The 15,143-nt window shown below is 33.2% G+C and overlaps 1 protein-coding gene and 1 long non-coding RNA gene across 5 annotated transcripts in view; one reads left to right on the top strand and one right to left on the bottom strand.

The window, feature by feature from the left end:
- The window catches only part of LOC114803694 (uncharacterized), a 156,921-nt gene that overhangs the window by 134,996 nt on the left and 6,782 nt on the right, over window positions 1-15,143 (top strand). The window lies entirely within an intron of this gene.
- Window positions 1-15,143, bottom strand: part of LOC105209953 (furin-like protease 2) — a 297,953-nt gene that overhangs the window by 18,924 nt on the left and 263,886 nt on the right. For all 3 annotated transcript variants that reach the window (XM_054230791.1, XM_029038848.2, XM_054230790.1), the window contains exons 11-12: window positions 14,776-14,932; window positions 2,491-2,765 (exon numbers count right to left, since the gene is read on the bottom strand). In XM_054230791.1, coding sequence (XP_054086766.1) covers window positions 2,491-2,765; window positions 14,776-14,932 — 432 coding nt within the window. The remainder of the gene's footprint in view (window positions 1-2,490; window positions 2,766-14,775; window positions 14,933-15,143) is intronic.

Raw genomic sequence — 15,143 nt, forward strand, 5'->3', positions numbered from 1 at the left:
GAGCATTCGCTGCATTCAGCTCTTGCTGCTCCGTCACTTTGCTGCTTTTGACAGCTGCCTGCTGGCAGTTGTTGTACAGCCGATTCACGTGTCATCAAGCCAAAGGTGGCTGCAGTTGTAGCCGGAGCTGAAGCCGAGCAATGCAACGTGTTGCGAATGCAAGCACATTACAATTAGCCTGCCAAATGGCTGAGCAAATGACCTTTTTATTTTTGCTTTATATCACTGCCGTGTCCATTAAGCGTACCGCCCACCCACTGACTACTCCCTGCCATGCTCCTGTTGCAATTGTGGCAAGAGAAAAAGTAAAATTATCCACAAAGCATTGGTCGGTCTGCCGGGTATATTGAGCCTATTCATCAGCTGTCCAACCGGTTGGCTGCGTTGATGTGTCTGTTTGTCTGCTCTGCTGCTGTTGCCTCACTTGTTTGGTTCGTTTGGCAGGCAAATGGAACTGTCACTTGCATTATGCTGGCGGAAGAAGCGCACTGTTGAAATGTGTAACGCTCTTATGGATGAGGGAATGTACATGGTGTAGCATTTTAAAGCAATTCATCAGTTGCAATAACTACGATAGATGAGAGGTAATTAAATTGCAATTTTTTAGGCATTAAAAGTCGAACCAAAGATGAACTCACATTTAATGATTTATATATATGAAATATTTTTTCCATTTTTTAACTTTTAATTGACAGCAAAAACTTATTTTTTGATTATTCGAGTTCCTTAAAGTAAGTAACGTTCACAAACAATATATAAAAAGTCGAAAAAATTATTATTTTCCTCACACAACCCTTCAATTCTTTCTTGCACTGACGTCAGTCAACTCTTGCATGCCTTTTCATTGTCACTTGGCTCCGCTACACCTTTAATGCTGTTCTGAAACTCATCAAAAATGTTGTCATCAACAGTTACGCGCCAAAGGGTGCAAGCGCGAAGCTTAATACATATTTATTTGTAGTTGTATGGTGTGACGCGGCGTATACGTCACTTTACACAAATTGACTTGTTTGCTCTTCCGCTGTTGTGTTGCAAAAGTGTTGTCGTCTTTGTTGTTGTTGCCGTATTTCATATTAAAGTTTCTTATTTGCACTTGCTACTCTGCTGTTATCTCATTGCTGCGTGTGCTCTGCGGTGGCGTTTTACCCTGCTTGGCACATTATTAATGGCGTTGAAAGGGGCGTGTGTGTGATTTTTTTGTGCTCTCTTTGGTAAGGCAATGGAATTTTTTTATAATTGCAAAATCGCACATAGTCGTGAAATATCTTATTTGGTATCTGTTAGGGTTGTTTAGTTGGGGAAGCGAATTTATTCAGAGACAGTAATTTTAGGTTCGGATAAAATAGTTTTCGAAATTTTTTGGCATGTTTTAATAGAAAGATCTGATGAAAAGGATTTAAAGCCTTGGTATGATAGTATTGTTTTATTATAACGAAATCTATAAGAGTTCCCTATAAATGAGGTTAATCAACGGAGTAGAAGACTCACGGGAATTTGCAGATACTTTATTTATTGTTTCTATTTTAATTAATTCTTTGATTTCTTAGAATTATTTCTAATTGTTTCGGAAGCATTATTCACATATAAAAAATAAAATAAAATTTTAATGGAACGATTACTGATTCCTTTATATAGATTGTGATTTCTAATATAAGGTTGTCAAATATCTCCCTTTCGCTATTTTGCTTCTTATACAATACTTTATAAAAAGTGTTACAGTGATAGGATGCGCCATTTCGTTCGATAATCTGTTTCCATCCAGACGACAACTTCATAATACCCCCTTTTAGAAGCGTCGTTCTTATTTGTAAAGAGCTAGGACAACCACTTTTCACAAGCCTCTTTTGAATGCAACTTTATACCACCAAAGGCGTTCGCCATGGACAGCAACAGGTGGTATTCACTTGGCGCTATGTCCGGGCTATATGGTGGATGCAATAAAACCTCACATCCGAGCTCCCGTAGCTTCTGACGAGTCATCAACGAAGTGTGTGGTCTGGCGTTGTCCTGGTGGAACACTACACCCTTCCTGTTGGCCAATTCTGGACGCTTCTGGTCGATCGGCTGCTTCAAGCGGTCCAGTTGTTCGCAGTAGATGGCAGAATTAAGCGTCTGGCCATATGTGAGCAACTCATAGTGGATGGATTGGATTACATCATACATAACCGCAAAATTGAAAAGACAAAAAGGCGAAAGGGAGATATTTGCCAACATTACAGTCTATTGAACATATTTTTCCAAAAATTTAAGGATCAACCTAATATAAACCTGAAATTTTGGAATTTTATTTAATATCAATCAGAAAATACTTCGAAGGGAATTAATGAATGATCAATAAGTACCCCTCTAGGTACTTAATTGTTTGTATCTATATGTATGAAAACGTAAAAAATAGTTATAAATCTACATATGCATTGAACTGAACTCTTTCGCCTGTAATATGTTCATTAAACTATATTTTTTTTCAAAAATACATCTATATGTACTCACATTCATCGCAATTCTCACTGCCGGTAATAATGCATTTGCCCTTCTTGTTGCGCGTCCAATTTGCATTGCACGTCAAGCAATAGCCATTGCTGCTACATGTTGCACAACCGGTGGGGCAGGCAACGCATTCCTGACGCTTTTTGTCCGCATAGTAACCGTCCGGGCAATTGTTTAAACATTTGCCATCGAAGGCGTAGCGACCCGAACGACAGGTGATGCATTGCGATTCGGCGGAACCGTTGCAAGTGTCACAAGATGAATGGCACGATGCGCAACTGTAAAGAAAAACGCAAACAACAACAACAATTATAGCTTAAGGTAAGATATTGAGTATATACGTATATGTAAATATAGAGGGAATATATATTTATAAGCGTAAGATCGAAAAGTATATGAGATTTTTATGGAAGAAGAATTTATGCTGAAAAATATTTTTGTATGCAAATGTACAAAAGTGCAAATAATAAATGGTTGTACGTATGAAAATACAGAGATACATATATACCACATAAGATTGATACGAATAGCTTCTGACTTCTTTACTTGCACATACAGACACATATTGGTTTGTATGAAGGTGTTTATAAAAGAAAATGTCGCCGAAGGGAATGACTTTCGTTGTGCATTTATGTATATGCCTGAGTACATATATATTTATATACTTATATATAAGTTTGTGAAATACTTGCACATTGATATATTTAATAGCTGCAGGTAAGCAAATATTTCACTGCAGTGCGAGCTGTAACATTTTAAAAGAAAATCGAGATTTTTTTCTTAATTTTTTTTTTTCTCGAAGGCGAGTGTGGTGTGGTGCTCGGGTTGTCGAAGTGTGAAATTTAATATTTTGCATATTTTTAAGCTCGGCAAGTAAAGCAATGCGGCGCCAGTGGTGATGACAGCATGAATGCTAATGATTTTTATATGTGTTCGGATTTGTAATAAATATCTCTGTATTTGTAGTCAAGTAGAGTTTTTCTGTGGTTTTTGTGCTCTCTTAAGGTGCTGTGCGGTTGATATTTTTCTAATAAATGTAGCTTGATATCAAGGATTATTTGTATTTTTAGGTAATATTAAAGGAAATATAAACTATTTTAAATGAAAAATAAAAATTAAATGATATATGAGCAGTGGAAAAAATCAAAAATCGATCGAAATTAGTTTTTTGTGAATTTCTCTGGATAAAAATAGAGAAAGTGTATTAAATATAAGAATTTGTCATAAAACGTCCTCACGATGAATATTGATTTTATCAAAAAATACGCCAATTCTGTCGGATGTGTTACTGAAACTTTGATCCTTTATTAATACCATTGATTTATTCGGGGCAGGAGCAAAAGTGTAGCACAGTAACATAATGCTATATATATACATATTCACTACACGTTGTTCTGAAATTCGTATAAGTATACATAGGTCAATAATCTTTCTTACTGGTAAACTGCACTATTTCCAAAGAGCCTTGCATGATTTAAGAGTTTCCGATATTTCAATATAATTCAAATTATAATATTGCACTCTTAACTATTATAATTTTTCACTGAAGGTAAAAAATATATTTCTTTGTTAAAAATTGTAACCTAATGCCTAAGATAGACATATGGTTTCCGTACTACAATGTGTACGACAATAAAAGCTCTAGAAACCATGAACCAGCATAGTGACACACATGTAGTATTGTACTATGTTTACATCCATCAGCTGATACAAATGAATTCAAGCAAAGAATTATTATGAATAACCGGCAGGAAAAATTGATCCTGAGTTAGTTATAACTGCAAGCAATCTAAAAATATTTTTTTTTCCATTATAATTATTACTTTTCAACATATTTTTCTCATCAAATTTTTTCAAATTTTGTTTTTTGTTTTAATTTTTTTTTAATTCAATTTATTTTTTGTATGTCAAAACGTCAGAAAACATATGATTGTGGCAGAAGAGCTTAAAGCTTTCGGTGTGTTCAATGCGATCCATTGTAGTACATTTCACAACACCACATAATTTCAATGGTTTCTAGAACTCTCATGTAGTACGAAACACCATTTGCTTTCAAACAAAATTCGGAACATCGGTAATACACATATGGTTTCTGTAGCATACTACAATATGTACTACATGTCTGTCTCAGGTATAAGAGTAGAACAACCTCATCAGTTTTTTGGTAGGAAACTGGAACATGTAAACATATTTTGGGGAATTAAACAAAATTTGGACGTTTTTGGTCCGTTAATAGAAGCTAAAGAAATCCCAGTAGCAGTTCGCCTTTCGTCGCCACTGTGACCAGGAGGTTTGTCAACTCCTTGGGACAGTAATTGATCAAATACCTTCATGACTAGTTTTCTGTAAATGTAGTTGTGTTTTACATAAAGTGGTCGAGAGTTGGCACTCTCGGCTGGAATTTATTCGAGTTATTGCATGAACAGACAGACGGATCGACAGACTGACATTTTGGAATAAAATCGTCCGCCATTCTCACTTGGTCATTTGCCCGAAATCATTTTTAAAAAATAATAACAAACCTTTATCTTTCCAATAAAGCTGAATTCTTGGTCATAACATAGAAATAAGTTAAATACTTTTATATGTTAAGAAAGTGTATCCTAGCTGTCAAATTTATCACACGTTTAATTTTTCGCCTTTAGATATTAGCATGAACATACCAGTATGTACATATATATGTATCCAAGTGAGAGTGTATCTTTTTGAAACTCTGAACAATGGATATCTAACTATATCTGTTGCACCCATAGACACATATATAAATGTGGGTATGTATAAGCTTGATTGCAGTAGAAACTCAACAGCATATGTGCATATTAAGCTGTTACAAGGAATTGCTAATGCAACACAAATTACAATAGCAACAATGTACATATGTATGTAGATATATTTCGGGAGGCAAAACAGAAAAAATGAACAATGAAAGCATTGAAAGCAAAACACTCATTCATTCATTTCTGTGTTTGTATGTACATTTGGATCTATTTGAGAGTGATAAAAAGCGGATACATCCCAATGAGAACTTTGATTTATCTTTTAATTATTTTTGATCCTAAATAAAGTTCGAAGTCGAAAAGCGTTAAATTTTGAAAATATTTTTTTCCTATCGCCCACCATGATTTTTATCCGGCATGCATTTCTAAACGCACATTTTTTACTATTCACAGAAAATAAAAACTCTCTTTACTCACAAAAAATTTCCTACAGGTCATCGTATGCGCTTAAAACGCGCACAATGCCAATGTAAAATATTTATATACGCACTCAACTATGTATGCATGTACATATGTACATTCCTGTATGCCTGTGATGCGTCGGCAGGATATCTGATATTCAATTTTCAATTGGAAATAGATTGAATGCTTTTTATTCAATTCAATTTGTGTTGAATGCATTTCATGTACGGAGGCAATAAGCGTTCAATGAACGATGGCGTGGTCATATTCAGGCACTGGAGCTGAAAATGCTTTGGATTTACACATATACATACAGATTGATGCGTGAGTGGTAAATAAGTGAAAAATGCACATGCACAAAAAAGGGAACAGATAGAAAATGAAACAGACTTCTGGTTATAGCTGTAGGCATTAGCCGAATGTGACTTTAATGTGTCTGCATGCACGAGTATGAAATTATGAAGTCATGCGCTTGAAGTGGACAACACAAATGTATGAAATAATGAAGAGGATATATAAGCATTTTTTTGGAACTTGTGGAGCGGCTTTGCATCCCATTTTAAATATATTTTTTAGTATCTTTATGCAGATAGATTCTTTAATGATAAGAAAATATATTTAACTGTCTTCGGGCCGAAAAATCAGCAAGAAATATTTTTTATGCATAAAAAGTGAACGTAGTTGCCGCTCTACTATATGGATGAGTTATTAACACAAAAAAATAGTTTCGACTTGAGTGAAAAAAGTTATGTTTACCAGAATAGAATCATTCGCCTATCCATATAGATAGTGTTTTGTATCTTAAAAAAGTAATTTTAAAACAGGTGGCAACCCTCGACCTGCTTCACTTTAAATCGGTTGAGAATTTTACAGAATTTTTTCTAGTTCTTAAATATATTGAAAGAAATTGGGAATTTAATTTTCAAACATGTGGCAACCCCATAATTATTTTAAACTTAAACTTGTGAGAATTACACATAACTATATCTTAAAAAAATGGTATTTAAATTTTCAAATAGGTGGCAACCCTCGACCTGCTTCACTTTAAATCGACTGAGAATTTTACAGAACTAAGCAAATTCTCGTTCAATTTTATATTACAAGAAATTGGGAATTTATTTTTCAAACAGGTGGCAACACTCTAATCTTTTTTTTATTTGAAACCTCTGAGAATTACACAGAACTATACAAATTGTCGTGCTATTTTATATTAAAAGAAAACGGTATTTTAATTTCCAAACTGGTGGCAACTCTGCAACTTACTTTATTTTAAACCACATGAGAATTACACAGAATAATAAAAGAATTAAAAATCCAATCAATAGACATTTTCAAAATCTTCCAAGCGTCTTTACATCAGATCCATTTACCATTAATGAGATACTAAAATCGGATCTACCCACACATAACAGTATTTTTTGTGCAATATCTTTAATTAAGTGTCATTTACAGATTGTGTAATCTATTTTAAGCACATAAATATAAACAAAGTGAAAGCCAAAATGTAATGTAAAAAACAATGTAATTTTTATCATAAAAAGCTCTCCGGGCGTCATAGTTAAGTTGCCAAAAGTCAATGACAAAAAGCTCGTGCAATTTGTATTTGTAAAAGAGCATGTAGCAGGGGTCAAAAGTAATTACACATATGAAAAAAGTATAAATATATTGAACAGCTCTCAAGCCTCGTTTTCTTATTTTAAGGTTTCCGCTCAATATAAAAATTGCGACAGCTTTACAGTGCGGTTAAAAACTACAACTACTTGCATGTTTTTTTTGCCCAGCGTTGCCACACAACACTAAATTACAGTTTAAATTTAATATTTTCCTTTGTTTTGTAACGCGCCACCGATTCTTGTGGCATGTAAAACTATGCAAAAAGAATTTAAAAAAATATTTTTTTTTTTGTAAAAGGCGCAAAAGCACTTTTGAGTTGTCGCGTAAATTACAATTGAATATTTTGTTTTTGCCCAACACGTCGCATGCATGCTGCGTGAAAAATTCAAGCTGACAGTTATTTTCATATTTATGTGTAACTATAGACACCATTTTTTTTTTTGTTGCTGTTTGTGGGGGGTGTGAGCGCTATTCGACGCTTTGTGCTCTGCCCAAACGCGTCCGTCATGGCAATTAAGCGCTTTATTTCTAGACACGTACTTTATTGTTTTTGCTTTTTGATTGAAAAAATTATTGCGCGTGTTTTTTCATATCATTTTGGTGGTTAATTTGAATAGCTGTTGTTGTAGCGCCGGTATTTTCAATAAATAATATTTTTTCTACTTCGCTTTGCAGCTATTAGCGTCACGTGGTATCTGCACTGTCATATATCGCAAGTTGCCTCTAAATTGCCGTTGCGGCGAAAATCAATGAGTTATTGTATATGAAATTCACAACAACACCAGCAAAAAAGGCTGCGAAAAAATGCACCGACACATTTATAAATATTTTGAAATATAAGCGCGATTACGGCACCTAATAAAATCTTTTTTTCGCTAAAACCTAAATTATTGCAATCGAAAATCGTAAATCTTAAATTGATATTTATATTGATTTGCATTTTTTTATAGTTTGGGTGGAAATTAGATTTTTTTTGGATATGTTGTGTTGCGATAAGGCTGAGTTATGCAACTTATTGTGGGCAGAGCCAGGAAAAAATCAATTTAATTCATTTATGTATATTTTTTGTATATTTCATTATTTGAAATAGTAGTTTCTTTGAAAAACTTTGGAAAAATTTGGCAAAACAAGCCTCGTATTACATATTTTTTATATTTCTTCCGATGAAAGTTATATGCACTGGATATTTTGTATACAACCAGCTTAGAGTTCTGTCATAGAATACAAGATAGTCGAGTAGTTTGCTATAATTTTCAATATCTCAAATCGGAATCATTGAAAAAGTTATAGAGAGAAGATATAATATTAATCTTCTTCTAGGTTAGAATTTTATAATTACATAATAGCGCTCACAATAATGAAAATCTGATTATTCAGGATGGCTATTGAGGAAACCATCCTTTATTAGAGCTTTTTTGAAAAAGTTGATTGATATACTATTTAAAAAATCAAAAAATTTCGATAGAAAATACTAAAAAGGAAAATAATATATAAAAAAGCGTTCTTCAACTTTTTAAGGGGTAAAAATAGGGTAAAATAGGCCTATTTTCAATATTTTTTTCTATGTAAAAAAATATTTATTTAATTCAAACTTTTTTCTATCTTATAGATACATGTTTAAAGAATAAATTCTGAAATTTTCAAAAAAAAAACAAATTAAAACTTCTCCATTATGACGTCATTTCCGATGACCCCTCGGAAAAAAGGTGGGTCCGCGTTGTCAGCATAACTCCTGACAGGATCATTCAATATGGAAAAACAAAAATTAGTGTTTTAGTTAAAGACAAAATACTAAAAATTGGAATTTTGGCAGACATTTTTCCAAAAAAATAAAATTTCGGTCAAATTTGCTTAATTTTTTTTTAATATTTTTAATTGAAGAAAGAAAACATCCTTTGTTCAAGCACGAGTAAATTTTATTTCGAACCCCTGTGCAAAATTTCATCAAGATGGGTTGAGTAGTTTTTGAGAACATTAGACAACCGACTTTGAAAACACTGTTCCGAGAAAAACTCGTTTAAAGTTTTGAGTAACAATAATACCTGACTTGGAGCGCATACCTTTGGGCTGTATCTCCGAAACTTTTATTCGGATCGACTTGAAAATTTATGACAATATTCTTGAGATGTTGTAGAAATTAATAAGCCAAAAAACAAAAAATCGATTTTTTGAACCCACGAAACCCATGTAACCCCTTAAGTTTTACTATAAAGCTTAGAATAAGAATTCTCCACTATTTCACGAACTTGTAAAACCTTTACAATCGTTCTCACCTTGAATGCTTATCAAGTATGCCTTTTATAGAGAAAATCAATACTAAGAAGGTAAATTTATTCCTTTACTATTATTATATGCCTTAATGAGTGCCATTTTGTCTCTAAGCAAATTCAAATTAATCTTATTTTTCTTTATGAACTCAAATATTAACATCTACTCATGGAAATGAATACATTTTTATTTTATTTTATGATATTTTATTTTCTCACCGAGTAATAATTTGACCCTTACCAACAATTTCTAAATTTTCAAATTATTTCAGTAATAATAGATGAACTCGCATAACTTGAGAATGATATAACGAAATAGAACTAATATTAAGTACCTGCCTTTCACACCTATATATTGCTCCGCTGTAGAGCATATATGAAAATAAAAAATATTTGGCCTCTCATTTTTTTGCCACTTCGAACATTTTTTACACCTGATTTTCTTTTTCACTTTTTCATTTTTTGCAATTTTCATTAAACGAGGCAATCTAACTTTTTCAGGTGTCTTCACGTTCTTCGATGGTTGAGTGTTGTATATTAAAGGGGACAAAGCGTTGACACACATGTTACAAAATAATAAAAAATAGAAAATAAAAAGAAGCCAAAGAAGTATAGTAGCGTGGTGCGTCTAAGTAAAATTTTCTTGTATTAGTAAGCAATGAGTGGCAAGAATTTGAAAATGATTGTATTGATTACCTTCAAAGATTGACTGCTGATAAATCAAGCAGTTCATTTTGTCAGAAAAGGTCAACTAATAAAGATAAACAAAAGATGGAAAACAAAACTAGAGTAAACTATAGTGAAAGAAAACTTGCATAAAATATGTGTGATAGAGAGTGTATAAGTTAAGAGTATCTAAAAAGTTGATTGCATAACATTTATATAAGAAATAATTATTAAAAAGTCTGAAAATTACAGATTACATTTCGAAATTTTTTCAAAAAATTAATTTATATAAAATAATTAAATACTCTCAAATTATTGCCCCGCTATCATCGTCTAGATAGCAACTAATTACATATGCAATCTACCAAAACATTGTAAACCAACAGCAATCAGCTAAACGAAACATAGCAATTTAATTGCGCCTGCAGTGTTGCTATAACAGTTTGAGAGCTTGCGTATAATTTCCAACTAAACTGTTTACACAAGCCGTTGGCGTTTTGGGTCATAACTAGCTGTCAAGGCTATGGGACCGCATTGACGGATTATGGTTGTACATAAGTAATTGCACACACACACATTGATGCCAGAGATACAGCTATCTACTTGGATATGGGAGTTGAATATGTATGTACGTGTACAACGAAAACCATGGTGTCCGCAAGATATCCGCAATGGTTATTATCATGCTGAGTAACACAGGTGTAGTTTGTTGATACATAAGTAGCGTGACTGCGTTGCAAACGGATGGGCGCATAAATGTATCTGTTTAAGTATGTGCTGCTGCAATCTGGCATTAAATTGTTATAGATATTCAATCAGTAGTAAGCAACATGAGTAATGACACCCATTAATAAAGTGAATTTGATCTTGATTCGATGGAACTCGAGTCAAAAAGAGTTCAAGGCTGGAAAATTTTCGAAAGTAAAATGTATAACTTATGAATTTAAATGGTGTACTGGTGTACTGAATGGTGTTATAAAGCTCCCCCGTTTGATCCCACTTGGAGTCAGAAATACTTTTTCATATAACCAATCGATGTTACACTCCGGATTAAAAGTTATGCTTCTGTAGGCTTGACTGTTGACTTTACTTGATTTTGGTTATGAAAGAGTTCTAATAAAATTCAGAAATATCCAAATGAGCTTTAAATTTCTTAAATTATCTCTTTAAATGTTGGACGAATTCACTACTGATACCCATAACGGGAAGTGAAACTCGAAAAAGTGGATAGATTACGAGTGCATGATATGGTTTAAAAGTCCATCAACATGACATCGTTTCTTTCGTATATAGGTGTTTGGTAATGAAAATATAGATAAAGAGAAACTTATAAAAAAAAAATTGGTTAGGGTGGATACCTTTGGAGTGAGTCCACGGACCATCAAGTAAGAGCTTCGGATAAATGGGATGTGTTAGATAGGCAGATTATTAGAGTTTGGAAAATACTATGACAAGTGGAGAACCCAGTAGACCACAGATCACAATGGAACTTAGATAGATAGACTGATACAGTGAATTGAAGATGATACAACGTGAAGCCGCATATGTATTTTGAAACACTTCTAAAAATCTATTTCATCGTTGAAAATTCGATCGAGAAAAAGAGGATTAAAGGATAATATCTTCTTATCACGGGATCTATTGATTTCATACTTAATATTTGAATGAATAAGAGGGAGCTTAGTAACTTAGGCAAAAATTAGTGTGGTATGAAGAAAATGTTAGTGATGTACAGTATTATCGATTCAAAATACATCTACACTACTATTATAAGGAGGAACTACTGTGCCTATTTCAAAAATTCTTTCACCACTGGAAAGCTACATTCACCCCGAGTAACATAGGCTATATTTATTGCTAGAATCTCATCTTTCTGGAAATAGTTCCTAGGTGAGGGTATCCAAAAGGACTCCGTGATGGAGAATTTTAATCTGAAACTGAAAATCGTCTTGCTAGTCATTCTCTTCGCATCGCAATCGCGTGCCAGAGAGTCGAGTAAAGAGTGCTCAGCGCTGCTTGCTGAATAATATTTCAAAACATCCCAAGTACGCGCTTGAGTGTCGAGTACGGAGCGTGTGCAGCGGCTTGAAGAACAAAATATTAGAAATATACAAGCTTGCACTAGGACCTCGAGCTCTGAGCGTTTCCAACGTTTCCATAATCAGAGAGAAAGACAATGGACATTAAAGACTAGAGGTCGTAATCAAGTTTTAGCTCATTACAAATAAAATATAATTTCATGTTCGAATTTTCCTCATTTTACTTTTTTAAAATGAACCCACGCAAGAAACGGCAAAGTACCTACAAATGTATGGGAGGGTATGTATATGTGTGTAAAAACTTATGACTTTTGAAATGTTTATTTAAACCCGTGCAAAGCCGGAGAAAGCTAGTATAATATAATTAGAAAAAGAAATGAAATTAGATCCATATGCATGATAAAATTGTGAATGGATGGTTTGAATCACTTCTATGCTATGCATAACAGCTTCAATATAAGTAAAAAAATGCATCAAGTGTAAAAAAAAATATTATCTAAAACCTAAAACCAAAATCGCAATAAATTTTTTCCTAAATTGAAAAAAATCAAAAAATTCCATGAAATTAGTTTCCTATATTTTTTTTGCATGCACCATCGAATTGCCCAGCTCCATTGAAACTCGACAAATTGCATATTAATGAGAAATGCAATTAACGGAAATACGCGCGTATATCAAATGTGTACAATAGCAACAAAAGTGCGCAAATAGCATATCAATTACCACAAATCGTGAGAACAATGGCAAGCGAAAGACAAAAGAAAAAACGCATGATTCATATGCAGGCAATGAAGGGCATATTTAATAAACGAAAATCAACGCATATTTACAAGCAAATACAGAAATAAATAACAATATGTGGAATGTATACAAATTGCTCACACTGTATATACGAGTGTGCGATGGAAAAAAAATCGGCTGCTGTAATGCAAATTTAATTGGAAACTAATTACAATAACACTTGTGTGCAATTAATAAAATGTGGCGAATCATTTTTTGATTTATGTGCAATTGAAGCATGTGTCTGTGTGTGTGTGTGTGTGAGACAACTTTTGCCATGTGTGGAAGGATATATGTATGCATAATCACACAGATCAATTTCGCATGAACACAAAAGGGGTTTTGTCAAATTCGATATTTCCGATAATTATTAAACTGCTGCGAATGCAGTCATTTTTCAAGCATAACTGTAGGCGAACAAAAAGATTTAATAATAATAATAAATATCTTTTTTTTCATGCAAATATAAAACCACAAATACATGCATATATATGATAATCTTAACTACTTTCGAGCTTGCTTCTTTTTAGCGTGCTCTAAAGCTTATAAGCTTCAACCGAGTAGGTAAGAGTTTCAATATGTTTAATCATATATATATATATATATGACTACTACATATATTTGCTTTCATTCCACTCATCAAAAGCAATTTTCAGGTAATAACATTAATTGAGTGATTACCAGTAAAAGATACTCAAATTACTTGCAACCAGAACCATCGAGTATGTTTGAGGTTGTAATAAATATATTGAGGTTATGCAAATGAGAGTAAGTACTGACTCAACTGAAGTCCAAATTGCATATATCTAAATTAAGATCAATATATATATATGCAACTTCAGTTAATTAAGCTGCGTAAGTTCAGCAATGCACATGTTTGATTAATTTTCACATAACAATCTTACACTACAGCCCGGCAAAACAAGTATATGCTTCTAACATAGGTTATGTTGCACCAAGAAGACCTTATTAATGTGTACTGAGAATTGTTACTCTCAAAGCAGTGTGAGAAATTTATATTACTGTTAATACTGACAGGTTGCATGAATAGCTTATATGATGCTTAGAAGTGTAGGATCATGAGTACGGCTAGGTGTGTAAAAAAGTTGTGAGTAAAAGAAAAATTCTAAAGTTTTGTAATAAACGTCATAGCAAATTTCCTTAACTGTATCAGGAGATATCACTGGTACGACTTAAACGACTACAGAGAACCCGCAGAACCACTCAAACTTCTCGTAGTACAATACAGTTCCCTAAATATTTTAGTTGGCTACTGAATTAGTCAGGATTAGTCTGAAAGAATTAAATCCATCTATTAACCTAACCTCGAAAAGACATAAATTCTGAATACAATGAAGACAGTAGACTTCCAACAGGGGCACAGAGATCAACAGGAACTAGAATTCAAGGGAAAAGCGATAATTTTCAGAAAACAATGGCAGCGATAGAAAAATTCCATAAATGTGGATTCAGATTGTTTCCGCAACCACCGTTTTCTTCAGAACTGATCCCGATAACATTTTTCTTTTTAGACCTCAAGAAAATTCTACTTTAATAACAAGCTGGGAGAGAGTTTCAATCGGTACCAAAAAGCAAGGCGTTACCAAAAAAATCAAATTATTTACCGATTGAAGCTAAATATGGTATATTTTTAAATATGGAGCCATTAATTAAATTATTTTTAACTTCTACCCACTATGTAGTTCGAAAATCTAAAATTCAGTTAAATTTTATTGTACTCACTTGTAATCCTCGGTTTCATAGGTGTGGAGTGGACAAGCCGAATAACATTTATGCTCGTGCATAACCAAATGATGTTCGCAACTGGTGCAATAATCGGGACGATCTTGACACGAGGCGCAGTTGGCTTCACATGGTACACAAGTTTTGTTATCATAATCTATGGAAGGGAAAATAGTATTTAATAAAATTTAGAGATCTGACTTTTACAGAAAAAATCAGTGTTACAATTTTTTATAACAGTAGGCATTAAGGTCCTTTTGAGGGAAACACTTCTTCATAACAATAAGGTAAAGTAAAATTTTCTTAAATCTTGACCTAGTGGAAAGTGAATTTTCTTAATTCTCATCAGATGACTACAGTCACTGCTA

Source organism: Zeugodacus cucurbitae, chromosome 5 (assembly GCF_028554725.1).
Source record: "Zeugodacus cucurbitae isolate PBARC_wt_2022May chromosome 5, idZeuCucr1.2, whole genome shotgun sequence".
Lineage (NCBI taxonomy): Eukaryota > Metazoa > Arthropoda > Insecta > Diptera > Tephritidae > Zeugodacus > Zeugodacus cucurbitae.